This window comes from Equus quagga, chromosome 2, assembly GCF_021613505.1.
Source record: "Equus quagga isolate Etosha38 chromosome 2, UCLA_HA_Equagga_1.0, whole genome shotgun sequence".
In the NCBI taxonomy this organism is placed as follows: Eukaryota; Metazoa; Chordata; class Mammalia; order Perissodactyla; family Equidae; genus Equus; species Equus quagga.
In genome coordinates, this window is record NC_060268.1 from 63,980,798 (window position 1) to 64,001,162 (window position 20,365).

Below are 20,365 nucleotides of genomic sequence, written 5' to 3' on the forward strand. Positions count from 1 at the left end.
CCCCCTCCTCCCTCCTTCCCCCTCCTCCCTCCCGCTCCTCCTCACCACATATCTGCATAGTACACTAACTGCTCATATTGTTCTGTTTTCCCCTTGATATTTGCCTATATTTTAATTTAAGCATGTGCACATTTGTCTTTTTCACATAGAATGATTTTGTGTAAACATTTCTCTTGACCTAACCCACGTTCTTATTTTTAAGCGTAATGACAATTCCCATCATTTTGCTCCATGGTGGTTTCCTTAGCCATTCCCCACCCTCTGTTAGGGATCTAGGTTGTTTCTAGTTTTTCTCTAATCAGAAAGTTAGGACTGCTAACGTGAAGGTTCAATTTGCTGTTATTTTTTTTCCGATCTCATGTTCCGTTTTGGAATTTCCGTTCCGGGCCGTGTAATTGCGAGGTCGGAAGCAGGAGCTGGTCTAACAGGGTTAATGCTGCTCGGGGCTCTCCAGAGAGAAAGCACCTGGGAGGCCCAGGTGAGCGCCCCAGAACAGAGAGGGTGCTTGTTTTCTGCCTCCCCTGTCTTTTCCTCATTAGGTAGTTCTTTCCTCAGGCCCACCTGGGAGGAACTCAACACCTCGCTCCTAGCGAGGGATGGAAGAGGTGCTGTGAGGTGGGCACTCTCCGAGGTCCACGCAGGGAAATTATGTCAGTGTTCATACAACGTTCACGTGTAAGTGGAATCATACAGTATGGTCTGTTGTGACTGGCGTCTTTCACTGAGCGTGGTGAAACGGAAGGTCTTGGCAACTTCTGAGATTGTGCTGACATGCTTTAGTGGTCCCGCGTGGGCATCGCTCTGCATTCGTTCACTCAGGCATCCAGTGCTCCCTGAGCCCCTGCTGTGCAGCAGGTAGTAGCACCCTGCCTCGTACGTGGTGTGAATTCCAGGCCTGACTTCGCTACTTATTGCCTGGGCGACTTTGAACAGCTTAATCACTTTGAGCTTCAGTTTCCTCATTTGTCAAATGGACTAACAATCACTGTACAGGCCACAGGAGTGAGAGGAGACAGCATTTGAAAGAACAGTGTTTGTTCATTCCTACTATGGAATGAAGGCTCTACTATGTGCCTCACTGCGCACTGGAACATCTGTCCATCTTAAAGAAGATGGCCTTCCTGCCTTGGGGGGCACTTACAGCCTTGGAGGGGGCGGGCGGAGGGGATGATCAGAGTGATAAACCTTACGTAGTAGGAAGAATGGGGGCCCAGAAGATTGCTGGGAATCCAGGGAGACTTGAGAAGGGCTGAGCCCTCAAAGGGGAAACACTATAGGGGGAGGGAGAAAGGAAGTGGAAGCCTGCTGTGTTTAATGGAGGCAGTATTCTTGAAGACCTCACAGAGTTCAGGTCTCTTGTAATTCAGACCACTCTTTTCTGACAGAATAAATGTAAAGAACATGCGTGTGTGCTTGATACATTCTCAGAATGCATGGTTTTGCTTTAACGTTGCTTTTCATATTGTCAGTGTTATCTCTAACATTGCACAGTGGGCTTGCTGGTAAATTGCCCATTTAGTATCTCATGACGGTTATTTGGCTTCCTCAATAGCCAAGCTGGTGGTGGTAGTAATGATCATCGTCATCTCCGTGTGTTTTTAATCTGGCACCACCATTTGACAGACTGTCTAGATCAGGGGTCGGCAGACAATTTTTTTGTAAAGGGCCAGAGAGTTAATATTTCGGTTTTACAGGCTGTATGGTCTTTGTTGCAACTAATCAACTCTGCCTTTTGAGCACGAAAGCAGCCATAGACAATACGTAAATGAATGGGCAGGGCTGTGTTCCAGGGAAACGTTATGGACCCTGCAGTTTGAATTTCATATAATTTTCATGTCATAAAATAGTATTCTTTTGATATTTGTTCAACCACTTGAAAATGTGACAAAAACAGGTCGTGGACCAGGTTTGAGCCACTGGCCAGTTTGCTGCCCGTGGTCTAGATGACTACAGTATTTGAAAATTGTTTTAAATTGTAAAAAGAGTGAATGTTAAAATATTCTGATAATCGACTAAATCACTCATGTAAGTTCCAGTGCTCATAAGGGTGTAGCTTAATTCACAAGTTCTATCAAAAGATTGTGGGTATTTATCAGCCTGTATGATACTAACGAAGGCAGTTAATTCAGCAAAATTTGTAATACTTTAAGTAGTTATTTTAATGAATTTAAAAATTTAAATCATATTATTTCAAAATTTAGACATCATATGACTTTATTAATATTGTTATATCATTCCATTTCATGATTCAAATTGTATACCATAAAATTGTTCATTATTGTATACCATCCTGGAGCCTAGCAGCTCGGCCTGACTCTCAACAGCCTGATGGCCTATGGTAAGGGCTTTGGAACGTGATTCTGGCTGGAATATTTCTTGCAGAAGCCAGGGGAAGGCATGGAAGGGGCACCACGGTGTATGTCTGGCACATGGTGAATGTGGGATCAACTTTGTTCCCTCTCTTCCCTTTCTTTTCCTCCCCACCCAAAAGTTCTGTATATTTGATCAGCTCCAAAACATGCTGAGCTTCTTTGAAATTGTTACTTTGGTTCTTTCCACATGCAGTAAAGTCACTAACCTTTTAAAATGGAAACAAAAACAAAGGCTGTTAGAAAGCAGTTTCCCTCCCGGGTCACCAGCTTTCCCTTGCTGGAGAATAAGCAGTGTGCTGAGACCACAGGCGGGGGTCAGACAAGAGGCCTCAGGTCCAAGGAAGGCGCCTCCAGCTGGGTGTCGACCCTGCTCTTCTGCCAGGAGGAGGGCGCCTGGCCTGCTGGCTGCTCTGAGTTCTGCAGCTCCTGAGTGTATCTTGGTATCAGGGATTCCAACGGTAGGAAAGCCAGGATCCTCTCCAGATGGAAGACCACCAGCCCCGAAGGTGACTGTGATGCTGTAGTTCTTGGCTTCCAAGCGTGCTTTGGCTGTGTATGTTGGATGGAAGGCCTGTCTTGAGTAGACGTGTGTTTGTGTTGTTTAGGGAACGATGGTGCTTAACCACGTGTGCTTTCTGGCTGGGGTCTGGCAGGATGTGAAGGGAGGCAGCCACTATCCTTTGGTGGGTGAGATTTTTCATTATTATGTCGTGTGGGGGGCTGGCATTCTTCCTGTGCTTTAGAGGCTCTTTGGTTTATAGACAAGTGATCTTGAAGCCAAGGGCATAGGCATTGAGGCTTGACTTTGCCACTGACATTCCATTTGACCTCCAGCAATCCATTCTCCATCTCTGGGGTCACTAATTCTTTATTTCTAAATGAATGGTGATAGCCTAGACCATTTCTGAGGGCCTATTTCTCTCCGTTGAGACATGTGAGAAGGCTGGACTTCCGCTCCCACTGAGCAGCCACCTGGGGTGGTCAGAGGAGGCCTGGTGGAGAGTCAGGTTTCTTACCATCACCCAGCAGTAATGAGGCCATGCATCCCCTCCTATCTCCCTGCCCCCCACCCCTGACACCAGTGGTGCTGGTGGAGGCCACATTAGGGACAGTAATGAGGTACTCCTGCCCCCTCTCATCCAGGGAAGTTTCAGTGGAGGGCTGTTGGGAAACTGAAGCTCCCACCACTGCTCAGTAGTAATGATGAGACCCCCTTCCCCCTCGGGTGTCAGCGGAGGCAGAGTGGGGAACCTAGATTTCTGTCCCCACTTAACTATAATGAGGTTGGGTCCCCCTTCCTCTGCTGGAGCAGTGTTTGAGGAAGCCAGCTAAAATGAAAAGTTTAAATAAGATCTGGAGTCTCATAAGATAATACCTAAAATGTCCAGGTTTCAAGTGACAATCATTTGTCATACCAAGAACCAGGAATATCTCAAACTGAATGAAAAAAGACAATCAATAGATGCCAACACTGAGATGACAGAGATGTGAGAATTATCTGACAGATTTTAAAGCAGCCATCATAAAAATGCTTCAGTGAGCAATTATGAACATGCTTAAAACAAATGAGAAAAAAATTTAGTCTCAGCAAAGAAATAGAACACATAAAGAAGAACCGAATGAAAACTTTAGAACTGAAAAATATAACTGAAATAAAGTCTCACTGGGCGAGACAAACCGCAGAATGGAAATGACAAAGGAAAGAATCAGTGAATTTGAAGATATAACCATAAAAATTCCCCAGTCTGAATAAGAGAGAGAAAATAGACTGGGGAAAGAAAAAAAGGACTGATCCTCAGGGACCTGCAGGACTATAACAAAAACTAACATTTGTGTCTTTGAAATCCTACGAGAGATGAAAGAGGGTGGGGCTTAAAAAGTACTTGATGAACTAATCGCTGAAAACTTCCTAAAGTTAGGATAAGACATAAATCTACAGATTCAAGAAGTTTAGTGAATTCCTAGGATAAACCCAATGAAATCCGTACCAAGATATGTCATAGTCAAACTTCTGAAAATAATTTTGAAAAAGAAGAATAAAGAAGGAGGAATCAGTCTACCAGGTTTCAAGAGTTAGATAGCTACAGTAATCAAGACAGTATGGTTTTGGCAGAGGGAGAGGCACACAGATCAGTGGAACAGAATAGAGAACCCGGAAGTATGCCCATCTGATTTTTGACAAAGGTGCACAGGGAAATCAGAGAAACACTAACTGTAATCACCTGAATGATGATTTGGAAAAGGCTGGTGGAAGAGGGAGTGAAGAGGAGAGAGTTAATCTGACAGAGAATACAAATGAAGAATTGAGAGTTGGCTTGAGACTGGGCCCAGGGCACACAGGAGGGAGAATCACAGAAGCCCAGGTAAGCTTTGAGCTTTATTCTCTGGAAGGATGGTGTTGCCACCACTGAAATAGGAAAGCTTGGCAGGAGGGCATGCTGTAGAAATGGTGTCTGGGTCCTTTTTTTATTCATCTTGGGTGGCCTTCAGCAGGAGGAAACTAGTCATACAGGAAAGCGGTCTGAAGGAGAGGGTAGGTCTTGAGATGTTGGATTTTTGAGACCACAGCATGAGATAATAATCAAAGAAGTCAGAGTGTAAGAGTCCTTAACCTGCGTACACAGCTCATTAGTAGGGGCTGGGTTATTGTTGATATTTTTCTACTCCTGGTTTGGGTCACAGGGAGAGCCAACAAGGCAGAAAAGAGAGGAAGAGAACAGATTTGTGTGGCCACGGATGATGGAGTTCAACAAAAAGGCTATGGTAACAGTTTTATTCTTGCTAAACCCAATTGCCTTTTATTGCCCCCCCTTGATCTCTGGGTGACCTTTGACTCCAGTGACTTGCCTTTCTTGGTTTCCTGGAAAATATTTCCTAATTCTTGGGGTGAGTGTCTGTTTCACATTATCATAATCTTTTAATGACGGCACCTGATTTCAGCTTTACCTAATACCAGCCCATCACAGAATCATGTCAAGGAAGTAAGACTAATTTGCTGGGTTTCTGCTTCCTTCTGTAAGGCTATATGGAGCCTTTCAGCATACATTGCACAGCAGTGATTGCTACAAATCATTGACTAGATTTCTATCGCTTAAAAAAATAGTGACATAACTCACATGTCAATGCAGAAGCCCCACGAGCCAAGTAGGAAAAGGCAAATCCTTTCCCTTGATGTTCAGAAGCACCAAGGGCAAAGCGTGTGGCTGGCTGATTTATGGTGGCTGAGGCACAGAGAGCCGGATTGCGTTCTGGATGGGCAAATGTGTGGGGGCACTGAGAAAATATCCTGGACTCAAGGCCAAAGCCGTCTTGGAGTGAACAGGCAGGGCACAACCTCATGCACAGCATCTCCCTTGGCTGAAGCCCAGGCTGCAGGCTGCAGGCTGCGAGTTGTGCACCAGGGAAATGTGAACACAAGCAGCTCTCCTGGAAATGTCTATTTGATGTAGTGTTTCAGGGGACCTGAGAGGCAGTTTAATGTAGTGCTAAGACAAGCCATGTCTCCAGCAATCAGTTGGGCTTGGGGTCAGATCATCTTTCTGCTACTTACTAGCTCTGTGACCTCCAGCATATTGCTTCACTGCTTGAAGCCTCAGTTTCCTTTTCTGTAAAATGGGGATATCATAGGGTTGTCTTGAAAATCAATTAAAATAACTTTTGACACATAGCAATGGAGATTGGATTGGTGGTTACCACAGGGGAAGGGTGGGGAGGGCAAAAGGGGTGATTAGGCTCACATGTGAGGGGATGAGCTATAATTAGTGTTTGGGTGGTGAACATGGTGTAATCTACACAGAATTTGAAATATATTACGATGTACATCTGAAAGCTATATAATGTTGTAATCCAATGTTACTCCAATTAAAAGTAAATTTAAAAAATTTAATTTAAAAAATAATAATAAAATAAAATAAAATAATGTTTGTAAAGTGTTTAGCACAGCCTGTCCTGTATTATACACTTAAAAAAATTTCAAATCCCTAGTCCTGGATTTGCCTCTAATTAGCTGCAATGCCTTCTATCAGTCGTCTTATTTCATTGAGTATCAGTTTATTTGTCTGTGAATCATGATTACAAAATACTGAAATTGGGGAGTTGGGTTAGAATCTCCTAGTTTTTTTGTGCTTTGTGATTTTGTGATGTCAACCTGAAAAGTCACAAAGGAAATAATTGATAGATTTAAAGACATAAAATAAAAACTTATTTACATAAAAATTATCAAGAAAGTTAAAAGAAAAAAATCAAACTGAAAAAACTTGACAAAAAGAGTTAACATCCTTAATATAGAAAGAGCTTCTTAAAGATCAATTCAAAACACTGTGAGCTCTACAAAAAAACTGGAAAAAGAGGTAAAAACTTCACAGAAGAGATAGTACACATGGCTAATAAAAAAAGAAATCTGGGGGGTGGGGAGAGGGCACAAGGGGTGAAGTGGTGGACCTACAACATGACTAACAATAATGTACAACTGTAATTTCACAAGGTTGTTAACTATCATAATCTTAATTAAAAAAATCTGTTTCAACTTTACTAGTAATGTGAGGAATACATATTAAAGTGATTTACTTGGGGATTTTTGCCGATTGTGACACACACACTGAATGCCCACTTTATCCAGGCAAAGTTGTTCACCAAAAGGTTTCCTCCTGGGAATATAAGCAGACCACGTTTTCCACACTTTCTTGCAGTTAGGTGTGGCTATCTGACTAAGCTGGGTAATGGGTTGTGAGTGGCCGTGATTTAAGCTACCTTTGTGAAGCCACTAGTTCCGTCCTCCATGCTTTCTCTTTTCCCTTGTTTGCTCACTGGATGGAAAAAACCAGCTGAGGATTCTGAGGCCCTAGACAACGGCGGAGCCACTAGATGGAAAGAGACTTGGTCCCTGGATGCCTGCGTGCCTATGTGGAGCAGAATGCCCCTGCCAACCCACATTAGACAGTGAACTGAGCCAAAAAGTTTTTGTAGTGCTAAGCCGTTGAAATTCTGAGATGGTTTGTTGCTGCAGTTAACCTACTGTAACTGATTATGTATCAAATTAGGCAAGATTATAATGCTAACATTATTAGCAAATGTGTCATCCACTGCGTGTGGGATTTCAGGTGGATACACTGTTTTTGAAAATAACCCACAGCTATGAAGGACCTTAAATAGTCATACCTTTTGGCTTAGTGATTCTGTTTTTAGGAACTAAGCAGAGAAGCAGATAAAGAATTTTATACCAAGATGTTCATCACAGATTCCAATAATAAGGAACCTATTAGATATATTATCTGGCTTCCATAGAAATGTCTCTGCATATTACTAATGAGATGCTTATGATTTAAAGTGAAATGTAGAATGTAAAGCTGTATGTGTGATTTTGCATATGTAAAATATGAAGATAATATGTATAAGCATTAAGCATAGAAAAAAAGACCAGAAGGAAGAACGCTAAAGAGTTTCATGTGGTTAACCTGGATTATGAGTAATTATAACTTTCCTCTTTATGTTTTTCTGTAGTTTTCAGTTTTTCCTCAATAAACAGGTATAATTTTATAGACAGATTTTTTTTTCCAAAAGAATATCCCATTTGCTATGTTCTACCCAGCCCTGAAGTCTCACCTAGACCTATTTTGTGAATGAATGTGATACTGCTCTCTATGAGCTTGTTACTTTAGTGTTAGTGCACTTGGCCCACCCTCCTTCTCTGATGTGTGTGTGCATGTGTGCATAGACACATGCAGATGTACACAGGTGCTTGCCAGAGTGGCAAGAGGCCATTTGTAGATGGCAGGACCTGAGCCTTGTATCAGAAGGAAGAGAAGGAAGGGAAGGTGGACTAGGAGGGTGGCTCAGCCTGAGCCAAAGCTGCCGTTAGTCCCATGGCCACCTGCCTTTGACCAGGGCAACTGGAGAATATATTGGTTTGGGGGATGAGATGGATCATCATCTTGGAGAAGGCCTGGGTAGTTCGTTTGAAAATCTTCAGCTCCCATTCAGAGCTCAGCTTGTGGTAGTCTGATCTTGTTTCCTTTGATAACTACAACCCAGGGATTACAGACTGCTCTTGGCAGAGGATGCTGGAGAAAGGTTGAGTCTGAGTGGGGAGGAAGGCTGGAGCCTGTCTCTAGATGTCTTTGAGTCCTAGGTAGGGTGGCCTGCATCCCATTACAGCTGTTTATTTGTGTGTCAGAGGCTCCAGGAGTAGGGCAGAGAATGTCATCGATGGTGTTAATTTCACAAACGATTAGCAGTTACTACAGAAGAGTGAAGTGTCTATTCAGATCCTGGGCTGAGCAAGTGTCTTGGAAACGCAGCGTGCTCATGCTTGAAGTGAAGGCCGTCCCAGTGAGACCGAATGTAAATTCTTTCTGTCATCAACAGAACACCTGCTGTGCCCAAGGCCCTGTTCTAGGCACCGGGAATATAAAAAATAAGTCTTGGGAAAAATCTTTACTCTTCCGTAGTCCCGTGTTATGGAGAGGAAAGACAAGCACGAAGCGTAGGGACACACTGTGACGGCTGCTAGCTTGGAGTTCTGCATATGGGATTTATACAGCAGTAAAGAAATTTAACCAGGTTTATCAAGTGCTGTAAATCAAATGACTGTGTAATATTTGGGGAAGAGAAAGTGCTTTTACTCCAAATGCATGTCTCCCCTTAGATCTGCAGTATCGTGTCATCGGAAATTGAAAAAGCAACTTTGTGCAGAAGCAGGAACAAATGGCTCACTAATTTTAAATATCTTGCCTGCCTGATATTTCTGCCCTTGAACGTTTTCCTTAGTTACCTGGGAAACACTTTTTAGGACTGGAAACAAATATAAACCACATCAGTGTTAATGACCATGAAAATGATGCAGTTTGTGTTGAAATCCTTAACTAATCTGTGCTGACTACCTAATTCCTCCAGGTAAGAAAGGAGAAGTAAGGTGTTTTCTTTAATGAGTAACAAAACCCACTGTAATGTGTTAGCTTGAAAGTATCCAGGGAGTTTTAATAGAGCTTCTCAACATTTTTTCTTAATTCAAATTCTATGGGTTTTCACATTGCTGTGGGCCAGCCAGCCAGTTTGCAGTATGGAGGTTTGATGGGAAGAAATGAGTTCTGTGGCTGAGTTTGAAAATGACAGAGAAAAAAGGATGGTCTCTGCAAGGGGGTAGGAACAAAGACGGAGAGCAGAGGGGGTTTAGGGGAGCATTCCTCTGGCTGGGCTCAGCCCAGTAGGAAGAGGCTGGAAATGTGACTGGGCGGGGGCTCCAAGGTCAGCTTCCCTGAATCCCCTGCTGCCTGGGGCAGGATTTCCTGAAAGGGCTGTGGCGAGTGATGACGGCCACCAGAGGGCTTGGGAGGGTTGCACTCTCCGTGGAGGCAGCACACATCCATGGTGGGTTAGCGCCTCCATTCTGTTCCTAGGGCAGTCTGTAGATGTTTGCTGAGCATCAGCAATAGCAGACAGAGAGAAATCAGACATGGTCCCTGCTTTCAAAGCAGTGAAAGTCTGTTAGAGACACATGCTGTTCATCCTTCATTCATTCATCCATTCGTTCGTTCATCTGTTAATTCATCAGACTCTTGTTGCATGGCTACCTGTACCAGGCAAAGATGAGTAAAGATGTAAAGATGAGTAAAACATATCCCTTGCCTTCAGGAGCTCCCCATCCATAAGGGCCAAGCAGAAACAGAGCGTGTCTGGTGTTTGTTAGAAGAGGAGAGAACCCCTTCTCTTTTAAGCTTCTAGACCCTGTCCTGTACCTCTCACTGTTGGCTGGCTGATTTGCCCACCATATTGTTAATGATGTCTATTCAAAGGATATCCCTCCCTTTATTCTTCTCGCTTGCTCTGAATAATCTTTTCATATTAAGTGGGACATATCTTGAAGAAATAAGAACTCCCCTTTATCTGCCTCTTGTTTTCTGGCTGCTCTTCTTGGCAGCTTCTTGCTTCTCCAGCCAAAGCTCTTTCTCCAAAATCCATTGTGTCTTCTCAGGTAAAGGGTGTGGGGGACACCCTGCACATCCTTATTTGGCCTGACCACCACCTTGGGACAGTGTAGGACAGCCTCCTCCTTGATTTCCACTCCTGTGCTGGCTCCTTCTTTGCCTCCTCTTTTGGTCTGCTGGGCACCGGTTGGATCCTTGGTCCTCTGCCCTGTGTCATTCATTCACTCTATGCTCTCTCTCCAGTAGCGAGTTTGTTCATTCCCAAAACACACGAGTCCCTTTTTTTTTTTTTTTTGAAGGCGCCAGAAGCTTTCATCTTTCCCCAGACCTCGTCCCTCATCCAGCTATTAGTTCCTTGTGCTTGAGATGCTGGCTCTAGTTCTTCTGATTCCTTAAAGCCCACCTGGTCCATGGAGGCATCCCCAAACACCCAGGAGGCAGTCAAGGTAGAGTTCAGAGCACTCTGGAGCCAGACTGCCTGGGTTTCAAACATGTACTGCCACTTAGTAGCTGTGGGTCTTGGGAAAATCCACTAACCTTTCTGTGCCTCAGTTTTCTCCTCTGTAACCTGGGGGCAGTACGAGTAACTACTTCATAGAGTTGTTAGGAGATTAAATGAGCCATTACATGAAGTTCTTAGTGCAGTGCCTAGTACAGTCATGCATCGTTTAATGACGGGGATACCTTCTGAGAAATGTGATTCTGTCGTTTTGTGAACATCATAGAGTGTACTTATACAAACCAAGATGCTGTAGCCTACTACACACCTAGGCTATATGGTATAATCTTATGGAACCACCATTGTACGTGCGATCTGTCATTGACCAAAACGTTGTTATGGGGCGCGTGACCATATATAGCAAGAATAATGTAAGTGCTAACCATAGAAGTCTACTGTGCTATTTACTTCCTTGGAATTCTGGGGTTCCTTTTTGCCTGTGCCAGCCATGGAGCACTCATTCTCATGTAATTTATCATTGTTAAGGAAATATTCATTTATGTACTTACTTATTTATTGATTTGCGTCAGTAAGAGTGTAAACTCCTTAAGGACAGGGGTCCCTCCCTGTCATATTTAGTATCTTGCATGAAGCTTAACCCAATAGGCACTGAATGCTCCTTAGTTGGTGACTAGATTGCCCCACATATGAATACTCCAGGCCCTCAGGGTGACTGCTGCCAGCTCTGCAGGAGACATGGGGCCAGTCTGCTATGTTGTGATTTGAGGAGTCTATGCAGCTTATCCACTGAGGCCTAGAATGTTCCTTTATCTCCAAACTCTTACTCGAGATGACACCTGGGAAAAGACCTGAACCAGCAACAGACATAGTCAGCCTCTGTTTTGATGATTTAAGCCAATCCTTTCTGTATGCAGGTAGAAGGCAGTGTTGAATGATGGTTAAGTACATAAACTTTGGGCTCAGGCTGCCTGGGTTTGAATCCTGACTCTCCCACCAACTAGCTGGGTGACTTTGGAAAAGTTACTAAACTTCTCTGTACCTCCATTCCCCAGTGGTACCTTCTTCAAAGGGTTCTTGTGAGGATAAAATGAGTTAATACATGTGAGGTGCTTAGAATACCACCTAACCCATGATAACCACTCATGGTAACTGTTTGATCCTCAGCCACATTATTATTGTTATCTGACATAATAGATTATTAAGTTGTTCATCGTGGCTCACTTTGCTCTAGGTGATGATCATGGCACAATAAACCGTTATGCCCTGAAATGTTTTATCCCCCAGCAAATCTGTGAGGTACACAGAGTCCCTTGGGATGGCATCCATTCACTGATTCATTTATCCTTTCATTCATTTGTTGAGTGTCTGGCTATGCGTGATTCTTTCCTAGGTGGGAGACAGTGAGTCTAATAGAGCGAAAAGAGGAGCAGCTCAGCTGTCAGTGGTCAGTATTCAAGTCCCAGCCCTACCCTCGACACTCTAGGTGGCCTCAGTTTTGCTGTGAGGATTAAATAACATGACTCATGTCCCCTATCAGGTGCGTAGTAAAAGTTGATTTCTGACTCCTCTTCCACTTTCTTGATAATGGAAGACAGAGGAGGGTTGGACACACTGATATGGAGAGCCCACATCCTGGTACTTTTGTCCTCAGACAACTGGAATGTCAGGAAGGGGGCAGTGCGAACAGCGGGCCAGGGTTCTGCCAGAAGTTTGCATAAATGGTGGCAGGGCAGGAGAACGTGTTGGTGATGCTGATGGAGACAGGATTGGGCAGGCTGTAGGCCCAGTGCAGAGGCTTCTATTCTGTCAGGGCCCTCAGAGAGCGGCTTTCTTAGAGGAGTGGGCAGGTTCTGAGACTCGCGCTCACCATGTGTTACTGGGCCTGATTTGGGGTCTGGAACTGCCTCCCTCTGAAATCCCTGGTCCTCATTCTTGTGCTGGTGAGTCACTTCCTCTCCGTCAGGGACTCGGGCTTTTGTTTGTCTGGGTGGTTACTGTACATTGTGGGAGTTCCAGAGGGAGAAGCCTGTGTGTGGGAGAGAGGGAGGTGGAACCGGCGCCTGTAGTTGGGATGTGGCCTCAAAGTGGGCCATTCCTGAACCCAGACATGAGAGGCTGAGCAGATCCTTCTCGTCTAGGATGTAGGCTGAAATCAGGCAGGGTCTTCCAGAAGCTCTGTCAGGCCGTGAGGAGAAGGGGCGGGAAAGATACTCAGAGTTGGACCTATGGGTAAGGGGTAGCGGAATAGCGTGGTTGTCCAGCGCACAGTGGCATCTTCTGGGGTGAGGGGAGCCATCTTCTGGCCTGGGTTAGATTCATCCCAGTCCTTCTTTGTGTCCCTGCTGTCCTGAGCCTTGGAGCCCCCTGCCACTTCCTCCTGGTATGTGGGGACTGCGACTTTGGCCTGAACCGAATCAGCCTTCCTGTAGGATCTTTGTGGAAAGGAGAGGTGGGGCCTCCATCCCCCAGGGAGTGTATGTTCTAACAGAAACTAGATTGTTCGATTTTTTTGTTCACTGTCAAGAAAGGTTATAAATCAACAGCAGCAAACCTCAAAAGGCGGACACGGCTCCACAGATAGCCTGTTTACTCAGCCAGCTTGCCTGGTGCTCTGTTGCCAAACGCATTTTCCGGAAACCTCACTTTCATTAGGCCCCTCCCTACTCCAGAACCTAAATGGCTCTTTCTTGCCCATCTCCTCAAAATCCTCCTGGCGCTGTTTTTCAAGGGCTTGGATAACATGGCCTTGCGTCGTCTTCACGGTTGTATTCCTCCCATCACAGTTAGAATCTGGTCTTCCCGATTTTAAACTTTCTGACTGTGAGCCACAGTAAGAAGTACTTAGCCTTACTGTGCATAGTAACACTAGAATTTTCTCTTCTCTCATTCTTTTCTATTTCATTAAAAAAAGTGTAGGTCATGACCCGTGAAATTGATTTGATGACAGACTCATGGGTCATGACCCACAGTTTGAAAAGCAGAGCCGATTTACCACAGTCCTGATCATGGAAGCACAAGCGAGCGCTGAGGAAATGGCAGAGCTGGGACAGGCTCGTCACCCACATCCTGAGAAAAGAGTGACTCATTGAAGCTGACAAGAAGTTGGTCAAAAAACATTCTAGATTAGTGGCCTCCAAAATTTTTTTTTGGATTGCACACTCCATCAGTAAAAACTGTTTGAGTGTATTACTCCAATCTATGTTTGGTTATTTTTTTAACCTATCAGTTTATGATGTGACCACATAAAACATATATTTGAAATATAAATTTAAAAGGATGAGATAAAGATGAAAGAAGCCATATTTTAAAATGACGTACTAATCATGATGGCTTCATTCTATTATCAGCAAATATCCGAAGGCAAAATACTCACAGAGGACGAGGCTCATGGTTATCTGCAGCAGCTGTAAATCTATTTTCAAAATGTTTTGATAATTTAAGATGCTTTTCTGGGTGACTTCTTGTCAGATTTGGAAACCGCTGCTTTCCGTCACAAATACCTCCCTCAACATTGCCCTTCCTTTCTGGCAAAACCAGAAAAGCTCCGCTAGCCCCTCCTTTGCCACCTCCATCCACTGGAAATCTGTAGGGAGGCATCTGGCACCTCGCTTTCCCTTGTCCTCCTCAGCCATTCCTTTACCATACTCTGGGAGTTTTACCTCTCAGTGGAGGGTAACCTCTCCCCATGTCCTCCTTCCTTCGCTGTCTTCCCGCCACACTGCCTCCTCCTTCCTCCCAGTTCCTCGCACACCTTTACACTTGTGATTCCCCTTCCCTGGGATGCCCCCTGCCCTCCTCCCCTGGCTGCCTCCAGCTCCCCTCTCAAGCCCCAGAATGAAAGTCACTTCTCAGAGGGACCTTCTCTGACCACTGCCTAGGATATTTATTTTTTTTTCAGGAAGATTAGCTCTGAGCTAACATCCGCCGCCAATCCTCCTCTTTTTGCTGAGGAAGACTGGCCCTGAGCTAACATCTGTGCCCATCTTCCTCTACATTATATCTGGGATGCCTGCCACAGCATGGCTTGACAAGTGGTGCATAGGTCCGGACTTGGGATGCAAACCGGTGAACCCCGGGCTGCCGAAGTGGAGCTGCGAACTAAACCGCTATGCCACTGGGCTGGCCCCTGCCTAGGATGCTTTTTGAGGCACCTTGGACTTTCTTTAATGACTTTTATCACAGTTTTATTTTTATACCTGTATATGTTTCAGTTTGTTTAAAGTGTATAGCCCTCTAGCATCTAGGCTGTAATTTCCTTGAGGGCAGGGACCACACAGCAGAGGCCTGCTGTGGTGTGTGTCTAGCACCCAGGTCATGCAATCTCAATAAATATTTAATAGTCCCAACAACCCTATGAGGTGATTACAAACAGTGTCCCCATTTGTGTGTGTGTGTGTGTGTGTGTTTTGGAGGGGAAGAAGATTGGCCCTGAGCTAACATCTGGGCCAATCTTCCTCTGTTTTATGTGGGATGCCGCCACAGCATAGTTTGACTAGTGGTGCTAGGTCCACACCCAGGATCTGGGCCTGTGAACCCTGGGCCGCTGAAGCAGAGTGTGAGAACTTAACCATTACCCCACCAGGCTGGCCCCAAACATCATCCTCACTTTACAGGTGAGGAAATTGGAAGATAAAAGGGTTAATTGCCAAGGGTCATCTGGTTAATAAATGGGGATGTTGGTCTCAGACCAGGTCTTTTGGATTACAGTGTGTACTCTTACCAACTCCTCTTGCTTGTTCATCTGTAGCCTGTGTAGGCTAAGGGCTGGTTGTAAGTCCCATCTTCCTTGCTGATGCCCGCCCAGAAGGACTCTCCTTCTCTTGAACTAGCTCGATTTGTACTTAGGGTCTCTATGAAACACCATCTACCCTGTGTTGTTCCGGATAACACCATCCTTTTCCCAGACAACAACACGTCCCTACATCTTTATCCACCAAAGCTAGATCGTAAAGTGAGACCCTGTCTGGACTCATCCTTCTCTTGAATCGCATAGCACCTTGGAGAGGACCTGAGCGCACCATGTATTGAACAAATAGTTACTGATTAGTTGATCGTTATCAGGAGCTTGGCAGAGATTTCCCGTGACTCCCGACTTAAATCCCGTCTTTGTGCATACCTGCTCCCCAGCCAAGAGCAGGAAGCCCGCACCTCGGATTCAGAGGAGTATTGACTGTTCCAATTTGCACTTGTTGGCTTTCTTCCTGGTGTATCTCAGTGTAACTTCTGGCTGAGACCCAAGACTCTAAGGGTCTTCAATACCATGAGTAATTTCATGAGTTGCTGATGGCTAATTAGGGGTGATTACAATTAAGAGGCTTTACTTTCTTAATAACCCCTAGCAAGGACTTGTGGTAACTTTTGAAATCTTGATTATTCTCCCCTGCAAATGGAATTTTCTGATTCTCATGATTGTCTTTTCTTAAATGGTTACAATTTGTCTCTCCATCCCCCATTTCTAGGGAGAGGAAATCTGAAGTCCTGGGAAGACTTCGGAAATCAATGCTTGTGGAAGACTCTGGCTTTATTAGAGAGGACCCCTGGGCACACCTTGAAAACTTGCTTCGTTTGTTTGTCTTTCCCTGAAAGGAGGTGCGAGAGGAGGGGAGGCTGGCCCATGGTTTTTCTTCTCAAGTTACATTATGTTCCAACCAACTCTCCCATCCCCCGATTTTTGATGCTATTTATAATTGACTTTTGAAACTGCTGGCTCACTTGACAATGTTTAGAAATTCTGTTTAGTGAGGGCCTCTGAATAAGGCAGGGTTTGTTGGCAAGGGGTTTTACCTTCCTGTTTTTACTATGATAACACATTTTAAGTGTTGCTTCACCTCTTCTTTCATCAGTATCATCAGAGCTACTTGTTATTGCGGGTCACTCTACTCTAGTGCTGGACTAAGCATATACATGTGTCCATTTATTTAATCTTCACGACCTGCAGCAGTTCTGGAGGCAGTATTATTTTTATTTTTGAGGAAGATTAGCCCTGAGCTAACATCTGCTTCCAATCCTCCTCTTTTTGCTGAGGAAGACTGGCCCTGAGCTAACATCCATATCCATCTTCCTCTACTTTATATGTGGGACGCCTACCACAGCATGGCTTGCCACGTGGTGCCATGTCCGCACCCGGGATCGGAACCGGCGAGCCCTGGGCCGCTGAAGCAGAATGTGCAAACTTAACTGCTGTGCCACCAGGCCAGCCCCTGTAGGCAGTATTTTTTAAACAGTTTAAACAATTTTTAAACAGTTGAGATGTAATTCATGTACCATTCACTTCACCAATTTAGAGCATACAAGTCAATGGCTTTTAGGATACTCACAGGGTTGTGCAACCATCACCACAATCTAACTTTAGAACATTTTTGTCACCCCAGGAGGAAACATTTTACCCTCCCCATGACCCCTCTCCACCCCCTGACCCTGGCAACCACTAATATACTTTCTGTCTCTATAGATTTGCTTTTTCTGGACATTTCCTATGAATGGGATCGTACAATATATGTGGCCTTTTGTGTCTGGCTTCTTTTATGTAGGATGATGTTTTCAGAGTTCATCCATGTTGTAGCGTATATCAGTATGCTGTCTATTTTTATTGTTAAGCAGTATTTTTACCCCTACTGTACAGCTGGGGAAACCAAGACACACAAGGGTGAAATGAGTTTCCTGTGGTCTAGTAGCCTTTAACAGATGGAGCTAGATTTCCAGTGCAGGTTTGCCTAATGCCAATTCTGCTATTAGCTTGGAGTCTGAGGTCATTATACTAATAGTAATTTATTGAACATCTTCTGTGGAACAGTCACTGTACTGAGTGTCCAGTAAATTTGCTACCTCATATTCATACATAATCAGATTTCAGTTTGAAAATCTGGTTACCATAAATGGGTAGTGGCATTTTTGTTTCAGTGTCTTCCATTTGCTCACTTCTGGTTTCATTGGCTGACTTAAGCTCTAGAATCTTTCTAAGAAAATGATGCTAAAAATAGCATTGTTTTTCCTTCTGTAGGATTTGAACACCACTCTCATCTGCAGAAAATTGGCAACATCTCCGAGGAGCCCTTGCTTTTCCTGGGACCCCCAGCATCATGGTTGTTCCCCGTTTCATGGAGTCTTTCAGGTCAGTAGAAAACCTTTTAAAAAGAAAATAGGAGAATAAGAAATTTGATATTTGAGTTTTACTATATAGTTTCTTTTAGTAACCAGCCTTGAGGGTCTGCCTCTCACTGACATTTTTGATAGACTATGTACATATGTGAATAAGTTTGCTATTCACAAAGGCCACCGAGGCCTGGGGATCTGTGTCCTGTGCAAGGAGGTGCTTTGACTGAGATCCAAGTGGCTTGGTTTCTAGGCTGTGCCCTGCTATTTGCTAGGAGTCCTGTAGGCCTCAGATTTTTTTTTTTTTAATAAAGGTGTTACTGGATCAGTGGATATTTATCATAGTTGCACAATGGAATTATCTGAAGAACTTGAAAAAATATTGTTCTCTGGCTGCATCCCCACAGATTTTGACTTAATTGATCTGCTATACTTAAAAGGTGACCTCTGTGCTCCCTTCTGCTGAAAACATCTATATCTTTCATCTGCATATTTCATTTGATCCTAATATCAACCATGGGCAGTCCATAGAAGAAATAGTATTACCTCTGTTTTGTAGATCAGAAAATCGTTGCTCAGGGGCTGGACCTGTGGCCAAGTCATTAAGTTTGCACTGTCCACTTTGGCAGCCAGGGGTTTGCGGGTTCAGATCCCAGGCATGGACCTACACACTGCTCATCAAGCCGTGCTGTGGCAGCATCTCACATACAAAAAAATAGAGAAAGATTGGCACAGATATTAGCTCAGCGACAATCTTCCTCAAGCAAAAAGAGGAAGATTGGCAACGGATGTTAGCTCAGCGCCAGTCTTCCTCACACACGCACACAAAGAAAACTGTTGCTCAGAGAGCGTAACTCCTGGGGGCCACTTTCCTCTAGGGCAGAGTCAGGAGAGGGGCTCTGTTCTCGGGAACCGTAGTCCACGTCGCTGAGGCTGTTTTCCAACTTTTCTTTAAACTAATAGACCCTTTTAAAAATTCTTTAATCAAAATCCTATGTAAAAATCTCATTATATAAAATAGCCAATGGCAGTATTCTATTAAGATAAATTTATTTTATAAGTTCAAATTTGTAATATTTAAACCTTATGAGATAAATGAGTCTGTTATGTTAAACTCCAACATTGGAAATCAGGATTTATGGATGAGAGCTTATACATTGGCCTCAGAATCTCGTTTATTCTGTGACCTGTTTTAGCTGCACAGTGTTAAGAAAATCTTGATCCACACAGGTAAGTAATTCAATTGGTAACAGTTCTTTGGTGGAGCTCATCTTGCAATCTCAGGATCCTCTTTAAATAAGTTGATTCAGAATCGAAAAAGAGGGAAAGGAAGAACTTTTTGTTTCAAACTTGGATCACTAAGGATATCTTGTAGTTTTTTTTTTTTTTTCATAGCTATACAACTAGCCCCAAATGCCCAGGACTTACAATAAATAGTAAAATGGTCTATATAATGTGTTATTAGGATGGTGCCACATGTGATTGCCTGATCAAGGCTAGAGCATTTGCCAGGCAGATGCTCTTGGGCCTATGCCTGGCATTTAATTGAGAGTATGTGAGCTTTAGTCTGTGGTTGCTTGTATAATTTTACATGAATGGACATGTGCAGGCCTGAAGTCCAAACACCCACGCAGAGCTTCAACCTTCTTCATCAGTGGCATTCACAAGCATCAGAGAAGGCAGGAAAAGCTGCATTCTGAGGCCTCTGCAAAATCCAGCTGTTAACAGGGCAGCCCAAGACTCTTTAGGGCTAATATGTGGTATCTAATCTAAAGTAGCATGTGTGCATTTTTTTAACCATAGTTTAGAAAATAATTTGAAAGATAGTTCAAGACATGAAATATGCATCCTATGTGTGGGAGCTCTGACATACTGCTGTAAAACCGCAGGGGAGTGAGAAATGCAGCTGTACCACTGGGTCACTTCAGGACCACAGCTTATTTGAACACTAGGACCCAATGGGGCACAGAGAAGTGGCGGTCACAGTCAGATATTGAACTTGATTGAAAAGAGCAGTGGATGACCAAACGTGGGTTCACCATGTGGTAAGCAAGTATAAGTGTGGCTGCCATCAGAAAGGCTCCTACAAGTACTGAAGACCCTCAAAAATGTGTGCACCCAGACTGCAAAGGAAGGGCGTTCATTTGGAGAAGTCCCTTTTGCGAAGTTTTTTTTTTGATGTCTTGGAATTTTAATTGATGCTCCTGCAGACAGTTAACCTCCGGTAATGATCTGTGGTATGGAGGCCATCTCCTTTCAAGGAAGGCCTGGTGGGCTTACCTCCACGCTGTGCATTATTTTGGAGAAATTGCCCACAGATTAGAAATTAGCAGGACGGGAGTAGTGGAAAGCTAGATGTGGTCTTGCTGCCCTCTGGGCTGAACTCAGGAAATCGTGACAGGCCTGCAGGATCAGCGTCCTGCTGAAGGGGTTGTTTGAACAGGGCTGCTCAGCAGGACATTTCTCTGAGTCCTGCTGTAAGGACTGGGAAGGAAAATATGAGTTCTGAGTAGAGGTGA

The 20,365-nt window shown here is 44.1% G+C and overlaps 1 protein-coding gene across 1 annotated transcript in view; it reads left to right on the forward strand.

Annotated features, from left to right (window-relative positions):
- The window catches only part of LOC124235145 (thrombospondin type-1 domain-containing protein 4-like), a 342,518-nt gene that overhangs the window by 9,114 nt on the left and 313,039 nt on the right, over positions 1-20,365 (forward strand). The window contains exons 2-3 of the mRNA XM_046652754.1: positions 16,214-16,343; positions 17,755-17,865. Of these exons, the coding sequence (XP_046508710.1) occupies positions 17,834-17,865 (32 nt within the window). The 5' untranslated portion in view covers positions 16,214-16,343; positions 17,755-17,833. The remainder of the gene's footprint in view (positions 1-16,213; positions 16,344-17,754; positions 17,866-20,365) is intronic.